The following is a 23,947-nucleotide window of genomic DNA, read 5'->3' as shown; positions in this document are numbered from 1 at the left end:
GTCAACTTGTCCTTCTGCTCAAGAAATAAATATTCCAAACATAGCCTACTCTGGGACAGTCGTGGGATGCAATAGAGCCCAAATTAATACAACCCCTCACATCAAAAAAACTTTTAAAAGCAATGAGGCTTATGCAACAGGTTAGAACGTTAAAAAATGTTGATAAACTATTAGTCTATTTCTTCACATTATAAGCGCAGCAATGCGCAAATGGCAGTAGGCTATAAGCGCAAATGTTCCTAAATGCAATCAATCAGCGGGAAAACTGTTCTCAAAAATGACCGCAAATGCGATTGTGTGTAATGCTTTATTATATAGGTACATTTTTAATGGTGAAAATGATCATCCCAAACTTGAAACTCACACACCATCTACGTATGTATGCCAGTTTGGCTCTACACCGGTTGTAAAGCAAATGAATGTGCTTAATATTAATAAGTTATTTGGCCACTTTAGTTGTGATACAAACCTTGTGAAAACACACAGGCCTATGGGCTAGGCTACAGGCGTGCGACTTATTTGAAAAAAAGTCGCAAAAAAAAAGGCATGTGCTGTTTCTTGCCTTACTGCACATTCTGGGCATTATTGAAAATTGATAATACATCATTCACAAGTGATAATATATTTATTCACAAGTGATAAGCTAATATTGTCACCCATCAGACTATTCTTCATTTAATGTTGTCTTTGCATATACTAAATAATGTGTTAAATTAGTTTTGAGTTACACTGAACAAAAATATAAAACGCAATGTGCGAAGTGTTAGTCCCACGTTTAATTTGCTGAAATGAAAGATTCCAGAAATGTTCCATATGCACAAAAAAGCTTATTTCTCGCAAATGTTGTGCACACATTTGTTTACTTTCCTGTTAGTGAGCATTTCTCCTTTGCCAAGATAATCCATCCACATGACAGATGTGGCATATCAAGAAGCTGATTAAACAGCATGATCATTACACAGGTGCACCTTGTGCTGGGGACAATATAAGGCCACTCTAAAATGTGCAGTTGTCACACAACACAATGCCAAAGATGTCTCAAGTGTTGAGGGAGTGTGCAATTGGCATGCTGACTGCAGGAATGTCCACTGGAGCTATTGCCTGAAAAAGTCATGTTAATTTCTCTACAATAAGCTACCTCCAATGTCATTTAAGAGAATTTGGCAGTAGGTCCAACCGGCCTCACAACCGCAGACCACTAATAACCACGTCAGTCCAGGACCTCCACTTCCGTCTTCTTCACCTGCGGAATCGTCTGGAATTTGTTCACGTGGAACTTGACTGCAGTCATGACTCGTGACTGCCGGTGGCGGTAACATGGTCAGTGTAACAGCTCTAGTTGGACCCTGCAGTATTGTTTTTAAAGTAATAAACCTGTCTAATACGCGTCATGATCGTATTTGCTTGTGTCCATACAACAAGTAATGGGAACTCTATAAAATAGCTTAATCTTTCCCAAATGTTTATTAGTGTTTTACCAGAACACCATCTGTTGCATAACCACGTTAGCCTGGTCCCAGATCTGTTTGTGCCGTCTTGCAGAGTAATAACCATAGGAGTTGCCAAGACAGCACAAACCGATCTGGGACCAGGATATAACAATGTTACCATGCAGGAGAAATAAACATGCACACACAATACATAAAGTTGTCAAGGAATCCATGACCATTCTGAAAAAAATTCCATGAACTGTTGTCAGGAAAGATGACTTAAAGTGGTGCTAATAACATATATAGTGGACTTTGAGCCTCTACGGAAAATACGTGTGCTTGAGCAATGTTTTTCCGACAATGATGAAGCGGCAGCCTTGGGGCTGCAACCGTTGAACGTGCCGGGACTTCGTTTTGTATGCAGGGTCGCATTCAATTGGGCACCCAGTGCAAAAGACTGTTTCTTATTAGACAAGTCCAGGTAGTCCCTTCCTGTTTCAGTCCGTTTTCTTCCGTTTGGTGCCAAATGAACATGACCCTGAGAACAGCTGGGTTTGGTCAAAAGAGAGGTCACACGACCAGGACCTGTTTGGCTGAGGTGAACGGCTGCATGGCAGTGTCCAGTGCTTTCCGGAAGTCTTGGAGGCCTACCTCGGAACAGGCAGGTGCGGTCAGTTTTCCCTGGCGGATCAGGGAGCAGAGCTCATCCAGCATTCCCCGTAAGGCCCCCTCATCTGGGGAGACAGAAAGATCAGATCAGATCAAATCCACTTGAATCTCAGAACATCAAGCTATGGCAACGAAGAAAGTTCAGTTTAGTCACCTGTATACTTACTGTAAGTGATGGAGGAGTTCCGTTGTACTCTTGCCCCCAACTCCGTTCAGTGCCAGCTTAGGCCTTGGACAGGTCTATAAGGAAATTAACTAATTATATTTTTTGGAATGTAAATTCACTATCAGATTTAAGCCTTCAGAGCAGTGTTGAAATCAACAGACCTTGAAAAGTTCCTTCATTTCATGCCGCCTCAGGGTCTCCTCTTTGATCACGTGACTGGCGCCCATGGCCTTCAGCCTGTCAATAAGCTGTGTGAGGTCTGGCCTGTGAAAAGGGACACACAAGTACATGCAGTTCTTCAGCACGGGCCTTCTTGAATACGCAACCTTGCTTAATATAATCACTGCTCTCTATGGAAGTTTCTATAGCAGTCTCTCTCACACATAGACATCACTTTATTAGGGTAGTAGGCTATATTATCACTGTGGGTTACTTACAACAACCCTGTTATAGAACAAGACTCAGTGCTGTTTTCATTATATCAGATTCCCAGCTGATAACCCAGTGTTATCACGAGGGCTGGAATCTACCCCCTAAATTGTTTTACTTCAGCTGCTGAAAGGTCACATTCTTCAATCAGTCACTAATTCAGATGTTCTCTTTTTGAAATGTAGCTTAGTGCAGTATGCATTGGTTCTATTCACTCGGCACCAAAGAAATCAGACTGAAACGGGGAGGGAGTCGAGGGACTACCTGTGTCACGATCATCGTGGTAATCATACTCGGACCAAGGCGCAGCGCACGTAGAGTCCCACATGTTTATTAATTGAAACTCACAAAATCAATAGAGAGCAACGAGACGTGACGTTCTGTAGAGCTCACAGGCATCAACACGAAAACAAGATCCCACAAAAACCAGTAGGGAAAATGGCTGCCTAAATATGATCCCCAGTCAGAGACAACGATAAACAGCTGCCTCTGATTGGGAACCATACCAGGCCAACATAGAAATAAATGCACTAGATCACCCACCCTAGTCACACCCCGACCTAACCAAAATAGAGAATAATAAGGCTCTCATGGTCAGGGCGTGACAACCTGGACTTGACCCAGAAGATACACTCATTTTTGTTTTCTGTTGGAAAAGATTTTCAGTTTTGTACCCTAATGAATACGAACTGTCCGTTTAGATTTACCTGTCTCTGAGCACGTTGATGGTTTGGATCTCCCCTGCAGAAGCAATCTGTATGACAGCCTGATCCACACCACTGTTGGCTGCATTCTGGATCACTGTGTCACCTGGAATGAACTCACATACAAAGAGCAGTGCAATACACATATTATCTAGTGTACTGTGATGAAGGAAGGTTAGGTTCTGTATAAAAGACTGAAGCTCACTTGTATCCTTTTCACACTATTGGGCCAACCCGAACCTACTTTGCTGACTCTGACATTTTACTTTCATGTTTCTTTTGATAGGTTTGGAATTATGAACTTTTAATCCTTATTAATCATTAGTTGTAATAGAGAAATGAGGGGTGCCATAACCATTAACCTTTGGTGTTAATAGCCCCTTGCCTATCTGAAGGAGGAAAGTATATGGTGGGGGCAATTAAGCTAGGAATGTACTGAGGGTAGGGGAAGCGATCACATGTGGCAGGCATTGATAAAGGGAGAGAGCCATGGATTAGTTATGAAGGGGGGGGTTGAGATCAGGTCAGGGAGAAATAAAAGTTTATGGCCCGTATCACTTAGTGTCCTGCCTTGCAGGAAAGACACAATGTTTGTACAGATGTGTAGGAGGAGACTCAGCCTAGGAGGAAGGGTTAAATATCAGTGTGAAAAGGTTTTTGTCTATTGCAGCTGTATTGATCCTCTGGGAAGAATACACTTGGTTAAGCTTTCACAGTGTCTGTTGAGTTTTTACTCTGAAAATCAGAACCTAACACTTTCCAGCAACTTAGGTGGATGTATAACAAGGCCAGAATCATATAGCACCGCTTGGCTTAGCCGCAGTAGTGTGAAAAAGGTATTGGATAAGGGTACAATGGGCAAAAATGGGTAACAGCTAGCTTAGCATCTACATGTTGAAATGGTGAACTTAGCACACCTGGTTTCAGCTCCTCAAAGTCAGAGAGCATCCTAATGGCAGTGCAGGGGTTAACCCCCAGTGTGGCTGCAGAGAACAGGGGGATGTCATTGGGCAGCGAGATCACATCGTCTTCAGCTATAACCGCTGCTGTCCTCCACGTCCCTGCTCAGAGAGAGGGAGAAAAGGACGAGGTCGTATTCATTAGGCACCAAATAGAAGAAAACGGACTGAAACAGGGAGGGACCTCCTAAACTTGTCTAAGTACTTGTTTTTGTTTTCCGTTGCAAAATGTTTGAATACTCTGTACCCCACCCTAATGAATAAGGCCCTGCGGCCTAATTTATAAACATTGTGTGGGCACAACATATGTCCCAAAACATAAGTATGCCAGTTCATGTAAAGCTTGGCATTTATAAAAACTGGACTTCACGCAAGAATGCCTCTTGCAATTCTTTAGACCATGGATATGCACAGTTTCTAGTGGTTGAAGTATTGCATTGCAAGAAGGCATGAGTAGCCTAGTAGTAGCCTTGTGCAAATGCGTAATACGATGACACTCTTATTCGTAACAAAAAAACAGGTAGGCCTAGCGAAATATAGGAACAAGATGCAATCATTTGCGGTTAGTGAGAAGAGTGTAAACCCAATTTATATATTTGCATGCTAAAATAATTAGAAATAGGCATATACTGTGTATCCGTATCCTAGTATTTCATTTTCATGATCATTGCAAAATAAATTCTTCACCTTTTCTGACTGCGATGGTTTCATAGGCTACTCGCAGAATAGCCTATAGGCCTACAACAAGTTAGGATAGATGACCATTTGTCCCATCATTTAACTGGACACACTTCACAGTAGTAAATAGTACGATAAACTGCGCTTCAGATTGTAATGGTAGAACAGACGGTTCACCTTTTCTAAAGACGTTTGTAGGCTACGCCTGAGTACTGTAATGTGAAATGTATTGAGGAGACAATTTCATATAAACATAAATCATACACTATAAATACAAAAGTATGTGGACACCCCTTCATATTAGTGGATTCGGCCATTTCAGCGACACCGGTTGCTGACAGGTGTATAAAATCTAGCACACACCCATGCAATCTCCATATACAAATATTGGTAGTAGAGTGGCCTTACTGAAGAGCTCAGTCACTTTCAACGTGGCACCGTCATAGGATGTCACCTTTCCAACAAGTCAGCTCGTCAAATTTCTGCCCTGCTAGAGCTGCCCTGGTCAACTGTAAGTGCTGTTATTGTGAAGTGGTAACGTCTAGGAGCAACAACGGTGCCATTGAACACCTTTGGGATGAAAGGTGTTAAATGGAGTTGAGCCAGGTCTATTTGCCTAACATCAGTGCCCAACCTCACTAATGCTCTTGTGGCTGAATGGAAGTGTCCCCGCAGCAATGTGGATGCTGTTATAGCAGCAAAGGGGGGACCAACTCCATTTTAATGCCCATCATTTTTGAATGAGATGTTCGAAGAGCAGGTGTCCTAATACTTTTGGTCTATGACATGTATATCATAACCTTTTCAGAATAAATTCCTCACCTTTTCTGGCCATGATGAGTTTATATTCCCGTAGTATCCATACACCAAATTACCCTGCACATCTCTCAATTAATTGTGACTATTAGTTAGGCTATTATAATTTCAAGTTTTGCTCTATGCATCTGACAGGGTGCGCGGTTGATAACATACTGTCACGTTCCTGACCTATTTCTGTTAGTTTGTTGTATGTGTTAGTTGGTCAGAACGTGAGTTTGGGTGGGCATTCTATGTTTTCTTTTTCTATGTTGGTTTAAGGGTTGCCTGGTATGGCTCTTAATTAGAGGCAGGTGTTTGGCGTTCCTCTAATTGAGAGTCATATTTAGGTAGGTTGTTTCACAGTGTTCGTTGTGGGTGGTTGTCTCCTGTGTCAGTGTTTGTCGCACCATACGGGACTGTTCGGTTTGTTTTGTACATTGTCAAAACACATCGTTTGTGTAGTCTATTTTCCCTGTTCGTGCGTTCTTCGTGTTTATGTAAGTTCGTCGTCCAGGTCTGTCTTCTCCGTTTGTTGTTTTGTTAGTTATAGTGAAGTTCGTGTTTTTTCGTCTTGTCTTTAAATAAATTATGTGTTCACAACCCGCTGCGCCTTGGTTCCATCACTACTCCTCCTTTTCGGTTGAAGAGGAGGAGGACTACCGTTACAGAACCACCCACCAATCCAGAATCAAGCAGCGGTGTAACGGGAGGAAGGGACAGCGCAAGAAAGAGGAATGGACATGGGACGATGTTTTGGACGGTAAAGGTTGCTACACATGGGAGGAGATCCTGGCTGGAAGGGATCGCCTCCCATGGGAACAGCTGGAGGCACTGAGGAGAGCAGAGGCAACCGGAGAAGGGAACCGGAGTTATGAGGGGACACGTCTAGCACGGAAGCCCGAAAAGCCCGTGAGTACCACCCAAAAATTTCTTGGGGGGGGGGGGGGGGGGGGGGGGGGGGCTAAGAGGTAGTGGGCCAAGGGCAGGTAGGAGACCTGCGCCCACTTACCAGGCTAACCGTGGAGAGCGGGAGTACGGGCAGACACCGTGTTATGCAGTAGAGCGCACGGTGTCTCCTGTACTGTGCATAGCCCAGTGCGGATTATTCCACCTCCCCGCACTGGTAGGGCTAGATTGAGCATTGAGCCAAGTGCCATGAAGCCGGCTCTACATATCTGGCCACCAGTACGTCTCCTTGGGCCGGCTTACATGGCACCAGCCTTACGCAGGGTGTCCCCGGTTCGCCTACATAGCCCGGTGCGGGTTATTCCACCTCCCCGCACTGGCCGGGCGACGGGAAGCATTCAGCCAGGTAAGGTTGGGCAGGCTCGGTGCTCAAGGGAGCCAATACGCCTGCACGGTCCGGTATTTCCGGCGCTACCTCTCCGCCCCAGCCCAGTACCACCAGTGCCTACACCACGCACCAGGCTTCCAGTGCGTTTCCAGAGCCCTGTCCCTCCTCCACGCACTCTCTCTATGGTGCGTGTCTCCAGTCCGGTGCCTCCAGTTCCGGCACCACGCACTAAGCCACCTGTGCGTCTCCAGAGCCCTGTACACACTGTTCCTTCTCCCCGTACTCGTCCTGATGTGCGTGCACTCAGCCCGGTGCCACCAGTGCCGGTACCACGCACCAGGCATATAGTACGCTTTGAGAGTCCAGTGTGCCCTGTCCCTGCTCCCTGCATTAGGCTTGAAGTGCGTGTCTCCAGTCCGGTGCCTCCAGTTCCGGCACCACGCACCAGGCCTACAGTGCGTCTCAGCCGGCCAGAGTCTGCCGTCTGCCCAACGGCGCCTGAACTGTCCGTCTGCCAAGCGCCGCATGAACTGCCCGTCTGCCATGAGCCTACAGAGCCTTCCGCCAGACAGGAGCAGCCAAAGCCTTCCGCTAGACAGGATCAGTCTGAGCCATCCGTCTCCACAGCGCCATTTGAGCCATCCGTCTCCGCAGCGCCATCTGAGCCATCCGTCTCCGCAGCGCCATCTGAGCCATCCGTCTCCTCAGCGCCATCTGAGCCATCCGTCTCCCCAGCGCCATCTGAGCCATCCGTCTCCCCAGCGCCGTCTGAGCCATCCGTCTGTCCCGAGCCATTAGAGCCGCCCGTCTGTCCCGAGCCGTCAGAGCCGCCCGTCTGTCAGGAGCCGCTAGAGCCATTCGTCAGTCAGGATCTGCCAGGGCCGCCAACCAGACAGGATCTGCCAGAGCCGCCAACCAGACAGGATCTGCCAGAGCCGCCAACCAGACAGGATCTGCCAGAGCCGCCAACCAGACAGGATCTGCCAGAGCCGTCAGTGAGCCATGAGCGTCCAGAGCCGTCAGCCAGCCATGAGCGTCCAGAGCCGTCAGCCAGCCATGAGCGTCCAGAGCCGTCAGCCAGCCATGAGCGTCCAGAGCCGTCAGCCAGCCATGAGCGTCCAGAGCCGTCAGCCAGCCATGAGCGTCCAGAGCCGTCAGCCAGTCATGAGCTGTCCCTCAGCCCAGAGCGGCTATTTATCCAGAACTGCCCCTCAGTCCAGAGCTGTCTCTCTGTCCGGAGCTGCCTTTCAGTCCAGAGTTGCCCCTCTATCATGAGCTACCTCTCTATCCTGAGCTACCTCTCTATCCTGAGCTATCCCTCTGTCCTGAGCTATCCCTCTGTCCTGAGCTATCCCTCTGTCCTGAGCTATCCCTCTATCCCGGTGCTGCCCCTTGTCTCGATGTTACCCAAAGGATTAAGTGGGTGTAATATGAGGGTGGTCATTTGTAGGGGGAGATGTAAGCTGGGATTGACTATGGTGGGGTGTGAACCTCGCCCTGAGCCTGAGCCACCACCGTGGTCAGATGCCCACCCAGACCCTCCCCTAGACTTTGTGCTGGTGCGCCCGGAGTTCGCACCTTAAGGGGGGGGGGGGTTATGTCACGTTCCTGACCTATTTCTGTTAGTTTGTTGTATGTGTTAGTTGGTCAGGATGTGAGTTTGGGTGTGCATTCTATGTTTTCTTTTTCTATGTTGGTTTAAGGGTTGCCTGGTATGGCTCTTAATTAGAGGCAGGTGTTTGGCGTTCCTCTAATTGAGAGTCATATTTAGGTAGGTTGTTTCACAGTGTTCCTTGTGGGTGGTTGTCTCCTGTGTCAGTGTTTGTCGCACCATACGGGACTGTTCGGTTTGTTTTGTACATCGTCATTTTGTGTAGTCTATTTTCCCTGTTCGTGCGTTCTTCGTGTTTATGTAAGTTCGTTGTCCAGGTCTGTCTTCTCCGTTTGTTGTTTTGTTAGTTATAGTGAAGTTCGTGTTTTTTCGTCTTGTCTTTAAATAAATTATGTGTTCACAACCCGCTGCGCCTTGGTTCCATCACTACTCCTCCTTTTCGGTTGAAGAGGAGGAGGACTACCGTTACACATACAGTAAAATGTAACATATTTACGATCGGGAAAAAGTGAGTGCAGGTCTACAAAAAATTACAATTGTTTTAGTCTTTCAGAGACGATCAGATACTGCAAATTTCACTGCAAAAGAAAACATTCTGCCAACACCTCCAAAGACATTTAATCAAGTTCACCATTGCTATACCCTTTAGATACTGTCTTGACCTAATTCCAATACTTTCAAACAGCAAATAAAGGCGTTATTGTGACCACAAAAGGTGAATGATGGGAATTCCTCAGGCGGAGTTATAATGCTAGTTCACGCGTGCACAGTTTCACGACAGGTCTGATTTATAACGAGAAACATGTGTAGCAGTGTGATGTTGTTCCCCTAGATTACGCACCAAATTGCACACAAGGACCAATTCAAATAGGCCAGGTCAAGAGGGGATGTTAATAATCTGATAATAATAATAATAATTCAGTGGATTTTTTTATTTAATTACAGCTGCATAGCTAATGTTTTTATTTGGTGTACAAACACTTTTTCATACCAATATTGTACATACAAGTGATTGTAAAAGTTTTGTATATTTTGGTTTGGCCCATCGCGGGTTATCTGTATCCCCATACCACTTTATCGTTCTCTTTTGCCTGACCCTCGGCTAGCAAGGTATGTTGTCCTTGGCTCCGAAACTGTTTAATATAAAACCGTCATAAGGTTATACAATGTACTGTTTTGCAACCATACGTTTGTTATAGTGTGGACAGTGTAGGAATTTATGTTAACAAGTTTCACAGAGCTCACTGACTGGGGTATCTGTTGTAACTTCTAAGTACTTGTGACAGTGGTTGAGTGAGTGTACATGTGCTCGCGCAGGTGCCGGAGAGCTGAGACTGCACCAAGGGTAACGTGTGTGTTGTCTCTTCGTGTGCAGGTATGTCTTTTATTTTGTCAGAATTATGTTCTGTGTAGTTTTACTTGTATATGCTGTTGTGCAGCGAGTGTGTGCACGCAGCACCTGTTAATTCCTTTTGGCGCTCTTTTGCCTGACCCTCGGCTAGCAAGGTGCCGGAGAGCTGTGACTGCACCAAGGGTAACGTGTGTGTTGTCTCTTCGTGTGCAGGGCAAATAAAAAGATTTCAACGAGCAGACCATCATTTGTGGCAGCGTCTTCATTAAGAATTACACAACGCAGAACGAACCACGCTACACATGCATACGAATGTACGAACCGCTGCGTAAATTTCACACTAAATATCTGCGTGCGCCATTTATGTAAAGACTGCACACATACAAAATATATTGAGATTTATAAACTTGGCGCACGCCATACATATGCATGTTTCCGTTATAAATCAGACCCTTCCTGAAACTGTGAAAAACGCCCATCATTCACCTTTTATGGTGACAATAATTCCCTTATTTGCGGTACACTTTGGAAGTATTCGAATTAGGCCAATGCTTTTTCCTAAAGGAAATAGCAATAGCAAACTTGATCAAATGTCTTCGTAGGTGATGGCAGAATGTTAAACTTTTGCAGTGACATTTACTGTAGGCCTAGGCTATCTGACAGACAAAAGGTTTATGAAAGACAACAATTGCAACTTGCTGTGGACCTGTAACAGACCGTCTGAATTTAATAGGGACAAATGTTTTGGATTTACTCATTCTCGAACCTATGCTGCACTGCCCGAATTCTGAAACATTGTCTACTCACAGTGGTAGCCATACACACATCAATGCAAAAGATCAACTGTCTGTTCACCTGTTCAATTCTACTGTATGTTATAAACCAGCTTCCTTTCTGATGCATAGAGAAAAATACTTGAAATAATAGCCTATCTAATAGGCTCAATTAAATGAGAGATGCACATGATAATTTGTTGTAGGCTATTGTAGGCACAAGGGTGCGTTCTGAGCCCTCTCCTGCCCTCTCCTGCCGTCTCCTGTACTCCCTGTTCACCCACGACTGTGTGGCCATGCACGCCTCCAACTCAATCATCAAGTTTGCGGACGACACTACAGTGGTATGCTTGATTACCAACAACGACGAGACGGGCTACAGGGAGGGGAGGTGAGGGCCCTCGGAGTGTGGTGTCAGGAAAATAACCTCAGACTCAACGTCAACAAAACAAAGGAGATGATTGTGGACTTCAGGAAACAGCAGAGGGAGCACCCCTCTATCCACATCGACGGGACAGTAGTGGAGAGGGTAGTAAGTTTTAAGTTCCTCGGCGTACACATCACGGACAAACTGAATTGGTCCACCCACACAGACAGCGTTGTGAAGAAGGCGCAGCAGCGCCTCTTCAACCTCAGGAGGCTGAAGAAATTCGGCTTGTCACCAAAAGCACTCACATTCTTCTACAGATGCACAATCGAGAGCATCCTGTCGGGCTGTATCACCGCCTGGTACGGCAACTGCTCCGCCCACAACCGTAAGGCTCTCCAGAGGGTAGTGAGATCTGCACAACGCATCACCGGGGGCAAACTACCTGCCCTCCAGGACACCTACACCACCCGATGTCACAGGAAGGCCATAAAGATCATCAAGGACAACAACCACCCGAGCCACTGCCTGTTCACCCCGCTATCATCCAGAAGGCGAGGTCAGTACAGGTGCATCAAAGCAGGGACCGAGAGACTGAAAAACAGCTTCTATCTCAAGGCCATCAGACTGTTAAACAGCCACCACTAACATTGAGTGGCTGCTGCCAACATACTGACTCAACTCCAGCCCACTTCAATAATGGAAATTGATGGAAATTGATCATAAATGTATCACTAGCCACTTTAAACAATGCCACTTAATATAATGTATATGTATATACTGTACTCTATATCATCTACTGCATCTTGCCATCTTTATGTAATACATGTATCACTAGCCACTTTAAACTATGCCACTTTTATGTTTACATACCCTACATTACTCATCTCATATGTATATACTGTACTCGATACCATCTACTGCATCTTGCCTATGCCGTTCTGTACCATCACTCATTCATATATCTTTATGTACATATTCTTTATCCTTTTACACTTGTGTGTATAAGGTAGTAGTTGTGGAATTGATAGGTTAGATTACTCGTTGGTTATGACTGCATTGTCGGAACTAGAAGCACAAGCATTTCGCTACACTCGCATTAACATCTGTATGTGACTAATACAATTTGATTTGATTTGGCTACTTCGAGAATATGAACCCATCATGACCAGAAAAGGTAAAGAATTTATTCTGCAATGGTGATGAAAAATGGATTATGTGTATGAATGCAATATTGTCTACTCAAGAAATGTGAAATTACAGTATTCAGAAGTAAGCTACAGAAGTAACCTACAACTGTCTGTTCCACTGTTAATAAACTGTGCTCCGGAATGGATGGCATAGAGCAAAATACTTAAATGAGCTTATCTATTTTACTACTGTGAAGTGGGTCCAATTAAATGAGAGATAGGACGAATGGTATCCTTGTTGTAGGCCTATGCTAACTATTTAGGGAAATTCTACCTCGTAATTATAAAACCATCACAGAAAAGGAATTTATTATGCAATGATCATGGAAATTAAATAAATAATAGCCTAGGAAATAGATGCCTATTTCTAAATATTTTAAAATACAAAGAAATCAAATATATTTTCTCTCTTCTCACTAACGGCAAGTTGATTGCATATTGTTATTAACCTGTTTATTGTTATAAATAAGCCTGTCCCTCATATCCCCCATTTGAACAAAATTCTAATCAACTTGTATGCTTGCAACGCAATACTTCAACCACTATAAACTGTCCGTACGCATGGTCTAAAGTTTGCGGGAAGGTGAGCACATTTTCACGTCAAGTTCAGGTTTTATAAATGACAACTTTTGCATGAAAGCTGGCGCATGCATGCTTTGGGGTATATTTAGTAGATTCGCACAGTTTATAAATGAGGCCCCTGGTTTCTAAGGCATGAAGGGCCATTGAAAAGGCTTGAATGTAAACCTAGACAGATATTTCATCTCAGTAGTATCTCGTGAGCATTAAAGTATTAACTCACCTAATGCAGCATCTCTTGGGATCACCTGGGCCACTCCCTCGTTTCCTCCTACTGCTGGAAGGTCAGGTAGGATGGCATAGGTACCTGCAGGACCAAATACGGACATTGGCTTTGGATATAAAACAACTATGGTTAGGATCAATTTGATCTCGATCCAGTGCATTCATGACAGGAACTAAACAATAAATGTAATTGGGTGTGTCACCACAATAAATTTAATTGTGTGTGTCACCAGTGTGTGTTTTTTTATTTCCTTATAACCTTGGATCATGTTTATGTGAGAAGGATTGACTGGGGCTGCCAACAAGTTTACAAGGACACTCTTAGCACCAACAGAGGGAAGCTCCATGCTCTCCAACCTGTAAAACACACAAGACATATTTGAAGTCTTCTGGATTCTCTCTTCCGATACATCTGTAACTATGACAGTACGTCACGGCAGCATTGCATTTACATCCAGACTCAATGGTACATAGTACTCAATATTTTAACATAGCTAACAGTCTTACTGAACAACTTGAGAAGGCTCCCCGTGGTTTCTGTACAATAGGGCCATACAACCATTGATTGAAGATTCAGTTGAATACCTACAAATACTACCCCTCGCGCTTGATAGCTGTTGTTGTTGAGTGGTGCATCCACTGGTGAAGGTTCTACATACTGTATGCCTCCTCACCTTGGTTCTTTTACATGATGACCATGCGATACTTGACACCCTCATTTTAAAACATAAAAAGCATAAACCCGTAAACCTGGCCATCTTGGATTAACCCTTGGCATGTCAGAGTCAAGTAGGCGTTCCACCACTTCCGAATTCGCCAGAGAAAGTTCCACCCCCACCATTCATTTTCAACAGGAGCACGCAGAGCAATGCGCAGGAGCGGTGCTCTGCTCTACTTTATGCAAATTTCATGTTGCCACCACTGCGGTTAAGCAAGCAGGTGAGTAGCAGAAGATTGCTCATGAAACACAGATCAGCCTGTCATTAGTTCTGAGCAAGCACACCAAAAAAAGATGGAGGAAAGCAATGTCTGGTTTTCCAATTCTATAAGATTTTGCTTTGCTATACTCAGCAAATAAAGAAATGTCCTCTCACTGTTAACTGCGTTTATTTTCAGCAAACTTAACGTGTAAATATTTGTATGAACAAGATTCAACAACTGAGACAAAACTGAACAAGTTCCACAGACATGTAACTAACAGAAATTGAATAATGTGTGCCTGAACAAAGGGGGAGGTCAAAATCAAAAGTAACAGTGAGCATCCGGTGTGGCCACCAGCTGCATTAAGTATTGCAGTGCATCTCCTCCTCATGGACTGCACCAGATTTGCCAGTTCTTGCTGTGAGATGTTACCCCACTCTTCCACCAAGGCACCTGCAAGTTCCCGGACATTTCTGGTGGGAATGGCCCTAGGCCTCACCCTCCGATCCAACAGGTCCCAGACGTGCTCAATGGGATTGAGATCCGGGCTCGTCGCTGGCCATGGCAGAACACTGACATTCCTGTCTTGCAGGAAATCAAACACAGAACGAGCAGTATGGCTGGTGGCATTGTCATGCTGGAGGGTCATGTCAGGATGAGCCTGCAGGGGAAGGGTACCACGTGAGGGAGGAGGATGTCTTCCCTGTAATGCACAGCGTTGAGATTGCCTGCAATGACAACAAGCTCAGTCCGATGATGCTGTGACACACCGCCCCAGACCATGACGGACCCTCCACCTCCAAATCAATCCTTCTCCAGAGTACAGGCCTCGGTGTAACGCTCATTCCTTTGATGATAAACGCAAATCCGACCATCACCCCTGGTGAGACAAAACCGCGACTCGTCAGTGAGAGCACTTTTTGCCAGTCCTGTCTGGTCCAGCGTCTCACATTACGGACATTGCAATCTATTGCCCTGGCCACATCTGCAGTCCTCATGCCTCCTTGCAGCATGCCTAAGGCACATTCACGCAGATGAGCAGGAACCCTGGGCATCTTTCTTTTGGTGTTTTTCAGAGTCAGTAGAAAGGCCAGAAATGTTAATTTCTTGCTTATGGTTCATTGAATAAGTATGGTAAACCGTGTTTAAACCCTTTACAATAAAGTTCTGTGGAGTTATTTGTATTTTTAGGAATTATCTTTGAAAGACAGGGTCCTGAAAAGGGACGTTTCTTTTTTTGGCTGAGTTTAGAATACAGAGACAAAATCAATGGCATGGAGGAGGATTGCAGAGATTGTTGGTGTTGATGCTGGGTGAAGAGGGATTTGCTCAATGTTTGCTTCTGCTGCTAGCTACCTATGAACACCAAGCAACCTTAACCTCAAAACTGTGATCAAAGCCACCATTTGTGAATGTGTTGAGTAAATTAAATTGTGAAACGTGCCCACCAAAGGACAGAAATCACCAGTAACACACAGTATAACATTGTAAATGATACAGAAAGCATGAATTTACCATGTAATATGCTATCAATTGGATTATGGTATCTTAACATTATGATTCTCATCTATTTTAGCTAATTGCTCTTTCACTTTCACTTGTGTCATGACTGATGGTTATAGCTCACTTCCTGTAAAATACATAGGCCTACATGCAAATGAATGGGTACTTTGGGTAAAGGAAATTGTGGCTTTGCAAATATATCTTTACCCACCTTCAACACCAATATCTCTGCAATCCTCCTTTATGTCACGGACCCTCTTTTAAATGTACGAACTTAAAAAAAACAGCCTTCAATTTATTACAATTAGACAGCCCTATTATCTCTCTGTCTCTGTAGTTTTCCTCTCTAGAGACTAAAACTGGAGAATATTTTCATGTCATCCCACAGCCTGCCCTATCTAACTACTACACCTACTCAGTGGCGACTCGTCATTCACGGCAGGTGGAGAAAATACCCACCTGTTTTGAGCTCAAAATGTTTTTTTTGTTGTTGCCTGTTTTGCATGTTATTTTGGCATTAATACATGTCACGTATCAGTTTGCAAACAAGATCAAAAAAGAAAATCATTGAGTTGATAAAGCCGCATACAAACATGGTCTCTTTTTTGCTTTCTTGAGTAAGCCTTGTTCAAAATGCAGGTGTTTCAGTCTAGCTCAATGCTTTCTGCAGTGGTGGGACAGCTAGCAGAAAATACGGAGCATAGGGGTTGGTAATGTTCTCTAGTTGCGCCATGATTGGTTCATTGTTCTGTCAGTCATGGGGACACTACATCACCGCAAAATCTACGGGGAGAGCAAAAACATTCGAGCCCCTTGGCTGCTGCCACAGAGTTACATTAGAAGGACCCATCCAAAAAGGCTCAGGGTCATTGGCCACAGATTAAATTATCTACTGTAGCTTTGATTGGACTGATCATGTCAACATCATACTTTCAAAATCTTAATGAGAAAGCTAGACAAGCAGTCATCATCATGAATAACGTCGACAATCTACTGGCAAAACCTTTCAATCCTTGTGATGTCAACAGAAATGATAGATAAAACGTATTGGTGTTCATCGGCCATTGGACATAAACGTTACACAACAAGTTGGAAATCGCAATTTCAACAATGAGTGGTTTGGAGGGAATCAGTGGCTAACTGCAAGCGTTACAAAGCAATCACTAGCCTGCAATTCAGTGCAGTGGGTGTGTGGTCCAAGTCTGGGTTTAAGGGTCTCTTTTCCAAGCTTAAAAGGATAAACATTAACATGCCATGGGCCAGAAAAGTTTTAATATATTGGCCGCGTTCAAAACAACTGGAAACTCAGAACTGGGAATTCTCAGACTTCAGTGAGTTTAAGACAACTGGGAACTCTGGGGGGGAAAAAAATAGCTCTGACTGGGAAAATACGTTTTAAGTGGTCATCCAACTTGGAATACCAATTTGGGAACTCTGGCCTTCTAGAGCGCCGACCTGAATATCACTGATGTCATGATTCAACCTTGTACCCCACCCCCCGCTGCTGCATAAATTATGTAATATGCCAGGGAGATATGTACAGTGGCAAGAAAATGTATGTGAACGCTTTGGAAATATCTGGATTTCTGCATAAATTGGTCATAAAATTTGATCTAATCTTCATCAAGGTCCCAACAATAGACAAACATAGTCTGCTTAAACTAATAACACACAAACAATTATACGTTTTCATGTCTTTATTGAACACTCCCAGTCAGGAGCCGCCAGAGCCGCCCGCCAGTCAGGAGCCGCCAAAGCCGCCCGCCAGCCAGGAGCCGCCAGAGCTGCCCGCCAGCCGGGAGCCGCCAGAGCCGCCCGCCAGCCAGGAGCCGCCAGAGCCGCCCGCCAGCCAAGAGCCGCCAGCCAGCCAGGACCCGCCAGAGCCGCCAGCCAGCCAGGACCTGCCAGCCAGCCAGGACCTGCCAGAGCCGCCAGCCAGCCAGGACCTGCCAGAGTTGTCAGTCAGCCAGGACCTGCCAGAGCTGCCTGTCACGCCGGCGATGCCGGAATTGCTCCTAAGTCCGGAGCTGCCCCTCAGTCCGGAACTGCCCCTCAGTCCGGAACTGCCCCTCAGTCCAGAGGTGCCTTTCAGTCCTATGAGCCCATTTATTGGGGTTACCAGGCCAAGGTCGGCGGCGAGGATTGCCGCTCGTAAGAGGCCACGGGGGGCGGTTAATGAGGCGGACAAAAATTATGACGAAGTGGGGTCCACGTCCCGCGCCAGAGCCGCCACCGCGGACAGACGCCCACCCAGACCCTCCCCTATAGGTTTAGGTTTTGCGGCCGCAGACCGCACCTTTGGGGGGGGGGGGGGGGGTTGGGGGGGTACTGTCACGTTCTGACCTTTATTTTCCTTTGTTTTGTCTTTAGTTAGTATGGTCAGGGCGTGAGTTGGGGTGGGCAGTCTATGTTATGTGTTTCTATGTTTAGGTTTGTCAATTGGCCTGATATGGTTCTCAATCAGAGACAGGTGTTTTGCATTGTCTGATTGGGAACCATATTTATGTTGCCTGTTTTCACTGTTGGTTTGTGAGTGTTTGTTTCCTGTGTCTGTGTTCATGCCACACGGGACTGTTTCGGTTAGGTACTTTGTTATTTTGTATTTTCTGTCGTGTTCAGTGGATTATATTAAAACATGGACACTTACCACTCTGCGTCATGGGCATCATGGGATTTTCCATGCATCGGCAGGACAGAGAAGCTATGTCTGGTAAGATGAGAGGCGGGGGTGTGTGTCTATTTGTCAATAACAGCTGGTGTGTGATGTCTAATATTAAAGAAGTCTTGAGGTATTGCTCGCCTGTGGAAGAGTACCTTATGATAAACTGTAGACCACACTATCTACCAAGAGAGTTATCATCTATATTATTCGTAGCCGTCTATTTACCACCACAAACCGATGCTGGCACTAAGACCACACTCAACGAGCTGTATAAGGCCATAAGCAAACAAGAAAATACTCTTCCAGAAGCGGCGGTCCTAGTGGCCGGGGACTTTAATACAGTCCAACTTCAATTCATTTTACCTAATTTCTACCAGCATGTCACATGTGCAACCAGAGGGAAAAAATCTCTAGCCCACCTTTACTCCATACACAGAGATGCATAAAATGCTCTCCCTCGCCCTCCATTTGGTAAATCTGACCATAATTCTATCCTCCTGATTCCTGCTTACAAGCAAACACTAAAGCAGGAAGTACCAGTGACTTGCTCAATAGGGAAGTGGTCTGATGATGCGGATGCTACACTACAGGACTGTTTTGCTAGCACAGATTCGTCCAATGGCATTGAGGAGTATACTACCTCAGTCATCGGCTTCATCAATAAGTGCATTGACGACGTCGTCCACACAGTGACTGTACATTCATATCCCAACCAGAAGCCATGGATTACAGGCAACATCCGCATCGAGCTAAAGGCTAGAGCTGCCGCTTTCAAGGAGCGGGACACTAATCCAGACGCTTATAAGAAATCCCGCTACGCCCTCAGACGAACAATTAAACAAGCAAAGGGTCAATACATGGCAGGGCTTGAAAACTATTACGGAAAACAAAGGGAAACACAGCCGCGAGCTGCCCAGTGACACGAGACTACCAGACAAGCTAAATGCCTTTTATGCTCGCTTCGAGACAAGCAAGACTGAAGCATGAGAGCACCAGCTGTTCCGGACGACTGTGTGATAATGCTCTCGGTAGCCGATGTGAGCAAGACCTTTAAACAGGTCAACATTCACAACATTCCCAAAACCGCGGGGCCAGACGGATTACCAGGATGAGTACTCAAAGCATGAGCGGACCAACTGGCAAATTTCTTCACTGACATTTTTAACCTCTCCCTGACCGAGTCTGTAATACCTACATGTTTTAAGCAGGCCACCATAGTCCATGTGCCCAAGGAAGTGAAGGTAACCTGCCTAATGATTACTGCCCCACAGCACTTACATCGGTAGCCATGAAGTGTTTTGAAAGACTGGTCATGGCTCACATCAACAGCATCATCCCGGATACCCTAGACCCACTCCAATTCACATACTGCCCCAACAGATCCACAGATGACACAATCGCAATCGCACTCCACACTGCCCTTTCCCACCTGGACAAAAGGAACACCTATGTGAGAATGCTGTTCATTGACTACAGCACAGTGTTCAACACCATAGTGCCCACAAAGCTCATCACTAAGCTAAGGACCCTGGAACTAAAGACCTCCCTCTGCAACTGGATCCTGGACTTCCTGACGGGCCGCCCCCAGGTGGTAAGGGTAGGCAACAACACATCCGCAACACGCTGATCCTCAACAATGTGCTTAGTCCCCTCCTGTACTCCCTGTTCACCCACGACTGTGTGGCCAAGCACGACTCCAACACCATCATTACGTTTGGTGACGACACAACAGTGGTAGGCCTGATTAACGACAATTATGAGAGCCTATAGGGAGGAGGTCAGAGACCTGGAAGTGTGGTGCCAGGACAACAACCTCTCCCTCAATGTCAGCAAGACAAAGGAGCTGATCGTGGACTACAGGAAAAGGCGGGCCGAACAGGCCCTCATTAACATCGACGAGGCTGTAGTGGAGCGGGTCGAGAGTTTCAAGTTCCTTGATGTCCACATCACCAACAAACTATCATGGTCCAAACACACCAAGACAGTCGTGAAGAGGGCACGAGAACACATTTTCCCCCTCTGGAGACTGAAAATATGTGGGGGTTTTTTATTTTAATTTTATCCCCTTATCACCCCAATTTTCGTGGTATCCAATCGCTAGTAATTACTATCTTGTCTCATCGCTACAACTCCCGTACGGGCTCGGGAGAGACGAAGGTCGAAAGCCATGCGTCCTCCGAGGCACAACCCAACCAAGCCGCACTGCTTCTTTAACACAGCGCGCCTCCAACCCGGAAGCCAGCCGCACCAATGTGTCGGAGGAAACACCGTGCACCTGGCCCCCTTGGTTAGCGCGCACTGCGCCCAGCCCGCCACAGGAGTCGCTGGAGCGCGACGAGACAAGGATATCCCTACCGGCCAAACCCTCCCTAACCCGGACGACGCTAGCCCAATTGTGCGTCGCCCCACGGACCTCCCGGTCGCGGCCGGCTGCGACAGAGCCTGGGGGCGAACCCAGAGACTCTGGTGGCGCAGTTAGCACTGCGATGCAGTGCCCTAGACCACTGCGCCACCCGGGAGACCCGAGACTGAAAATATTTGGCATGGGTCCCCAAATCCTCAAAATGTTCTACAGCTGCACAATCGAGAGCATCCTGAGCAGTTGCATCACCACCTGGTATGGCAACTGCTCGGCATCCGGTGTCAGAGGAAAGCCTAAACAATTGTCAAAGACTCCAGTCACCCAAGTCATAGACTGTTCTCTCTGCATGCGGTACGGGAGGCGCCAAGTCTAGGACCAAAAGGCTCCTTAACAGCTTCTTAGACTGCTGAACTATTTATCAAATGGCTACCTGGACTATTTACACTGCTGCTACTCGTTGTTTATTATGTATGCATAGTCATTTTACCCCTACTTACATGTACAAATTACCTTTACTAATCTGTACCCCTGCACATTGACTCAGTACCGGGTCCCCCTGTATATTGCCTAGTTATTGTTATTTTATTGTGTTACTTTTTAGTATTTTTTTAACTTTAGTTTATTTGGTAAATATTTTCTTAATTCTTTCTTGAACTGCATTGTTGGTTAAGGGCTTGTAAATAAGCATTTCACGGTAAGGTCTACACCTGTTATATTCGGCCTATGTGACAAATAAAGTTAGATTTGATTTAATAATACAGCGTTTTTTAACATTTAACATTAACATTTACTATTTACTAGAATAGGTTCACGCCTAGTTGAGCAGTCTGAAATCCTGGCACTCCGTGTCCTTTCCAACAGCTCTGCTAAAAAACACTGTGCTCACATGATAAAATACTGCCACTCCAAATTTGCTACATTCATTAAAATCACAATTTAACCAACACCCATCTATTTTTTTGAATACCATTTGGTTTTGAAGTATTGAAACCAAACCATATGATTTGAATGAAAAGTATTTTAATAAACTTTTTGGGGGACTTTTTTTGGCAGTATTCGGAAGTTTGGATGACTGAGGTGCCCAAAGTAAACTGCCTGTTACTCAGGCCCAGAAGCTAGGATATGCATATAATTGGTTGATTTGGAAAGAAAACACTCTAACATTTCCAAAACTGTTAACATAATGTCTGTGAGTATAACATCACTGATATGGCAGGCAAAAACCTGAGGAAAATCCATCCAGGAAGTGGGATTTTTGTGATGTGGGTACTTTTCAATTGAATGCCTACACAGTATGTAATGGGTTAGGACCCAGATTGGAGTTCCTATGGCTTCCACTAGATGTCAACAGTCTTTAGACATTGTTTCAGGCTTGTTTTCTGAAAAATGAGGAAGAATGAGACCATTTTGTCAGTGGACTGAATGAAGCGTGACCGATTGCGCGCCCTTCGTTGTTTATCCTTTCTATTGAATACGCTATTGTCCAGGTGAAATATTAACTATTATTTAGACAATAGACAACCTGAGGATTAATTATAAACATCGTTTGACATGTTTCAACGAACTTTACCGGTACAATTAGGATGCATTCGTCTGCATGTTGTGACCGCCTTTAAGCCAGTGGATTACTGAACAAAACGCGACAACAAAACTGAGTTTTTGGGATATAAAGAGGGACTTTATCGAACAAAACAAACATTTATTGTGTCACAGGGACTCTTGTGACTGCAACCAGATGAAGATCGTCAAAGGTAAGTGATACATTTTATTGATATTTCTGACTTTCGTGACTCCTCTACTTGGCTTGAAATCTGAAAAAGCAGATTTGTATGCTTTTGTAAGCGGGGCGCTGTCCTCAGATAATCGCATGGTATGCTTTCGCCGTAAAGCCTTTTTGAAATCTGACACAGCGGCTGGATTAACAAGAAGTTCATCTTTAAGCCGATGTATACCACTTGTATCTTTTATGAATGTTTATTATGAGTATTTCTGTATTTTAAATTTGGCGCTCTGCAATTTAACTGGATGTTGTCGAGATGGGTCGCTAGCGGAACGCCTATCCCTAATTAATAAACATGAAAAGGTGATCGTAAGAAGCGCTCATCATTTCAAATAGGCTACATGCAGGGTTGGGTCGGTTACTTTCTAAATGTAATCCGTTACAGTTACTAGTTAGCTGTCCAAAATTGTAATCAGTAACATAACTTTTGGACAGGGTTGGGGAGTAACAGATTACAAAAAAATGATAACTATAATATGTTACATTACCAGTAAAAATATTGTAATCAGGTGACAGATACTTTTGAAAAACCAGATGATTACTTCAAGGATTACTTTTAAATTCCAAAAGGATGTTCGCAGGAAAAAAATCTTTGACACTTCTCTGTTTTCTCAATGACATTCAAATTAGCCTTGAAAAAAGGCGCAAATGTAAGTTTGTTCCACCTAAGTGAGTCTGACCACAAGTCAGAGCCCACTATGATGACACACCAAATGTGTTTGATTGATCGCGGGAAAAGCACAGGAATAGGCTTTTGTAGTCTACAGTCCAAGGTATGTCTTCCAATGGAGCGACTGCTGTCGGCATCCAAAGATTATCCAACTTGAATAAACACTTGGAGGTAAGGATGACAGCATTGGTATAGTTTACGGCGATAGGGATATCACTTATTATTGATATGTACATAGCGCATTGATGTGAATCACATAATAATAAACATACTTTATGAATTTAAAAGTAATCCTCGAAGTAGTCATCTAGTTTTCTAAAAGTATCTGTAATATGATTACAATATTTTTGCTGGTAAGGTAACGGATTACAGTTACTGTTTTTTGTAATCCCTTACATGTAACAGATTACATGTAATACATTACTTCCCAACCCTGGCTACATGTCATATTACACAGCATATAAACACTCTAAATAGACCAGGAGCCAGACAGGGAGACTAAGAAGGAACAGAAAGGAATTATTCAGGCTATATTATTTCAATTATTTCAAGGCTTACAAAGAAGTACATTGTGAAGGATTTTCAAGTGGGACAGACTAGGCTGGTAGGGAGTCATGGACATTAAGCGCTCAGCATTTAAACACCATTTCATTGTATTAAATCATTAGGCCTGTAGTCTATAAATTGGCATATAGGCTGTGACTTACTTAGAATTAAATCCAAATTAAACGAAAAAAATGCATTATTATGCTCAGCCTACAGCAGTGTATGTGAGTAGTGGTTGAGTGGTCGGAAATACCGCTCATCATACATGGAGTGGTGTTT

General features: G+C 44.8%; 1 protein-coding gene across 1 annotated transcript; it reads right to left on the bottom strand.

The window, feature by feature from the left end:
- Window positions 1-293: 293 nt before the first annotated feature.
- Window positions 294-17,383, bottom strand: LOC129837690 (enoyl-[acyl-carrier-protein] reductase, mitochondrial-like). The gene is made up of 8 exons (XM_055904058.1): window positions 13,732-17,383; window positions 13,484-13,581; window positions 13,223-13,306; window positions 4,316-4,459; window positions 3,402-3,504; window positions 2,427-2,529; window positions 2,266-2,339; window positions 294-2,164 (listed from the first exon to the last, which is right to left on the bottom strand). The coding sequence occupies exons 1-8, from the start codon at window positions 13,980-13,982 to the stop codon at window positions 2,161-2,163; spliced, it is 861 nt and encodes a 286-aa protein (XP_055760033.1). The 5' UTR covers window positions 13,983-17,383; the 3' UTR covers window positions 294-2,160.
- Between the last annotated feature and the right edge of the window lie 6,564 nt (window positions 17,384-23,947).

This window comes from Salvelinus fontinalis, chromosome 38, assembly GCF_029448725.1.
Source record: "Salvelinus fontinalis isolate EN_2023a chromosome 38, ASM2944872v1, whole genome shotgun sequence".
Taxonomy (NCBI): Eukaryota; Metazoa; Chordata; class Actinopteri; order Salmoniformes; family Salmonidae; genus Salvelinus; species Salvelinus fontinalis.
Note: the sequence above shows the minus strand (reverse complement) of the source record. Positions and strands in the feature narration are given on the sequence as shown.

Excerpts from the sequence above, each read along its gene's own strand:
- LOC129837690 (XM_055904058.1), bottom strand. The coding sequence starts at position 13,982 with ATGGCCAGGTTTACGGGTTTATGCTTTTTATGTTTTAAAATGAGGGTG. Across the intron at positions 2,530-3,401 it reads ATCAACGTGCTCAGAGACAG|GCCAGACCTCACACAGCTTA; the intron begins GTAAATCTAAAC and ends CCCTTTTCACAG. Across the intron at positions 2,340-2,426 it reads AAATGAAGGAACTTTTCAAG|ACCTGTCCAAGGCCTAAGCT; the intron begins GTCTGTTGATTT and ends ATTTCCTTATAG.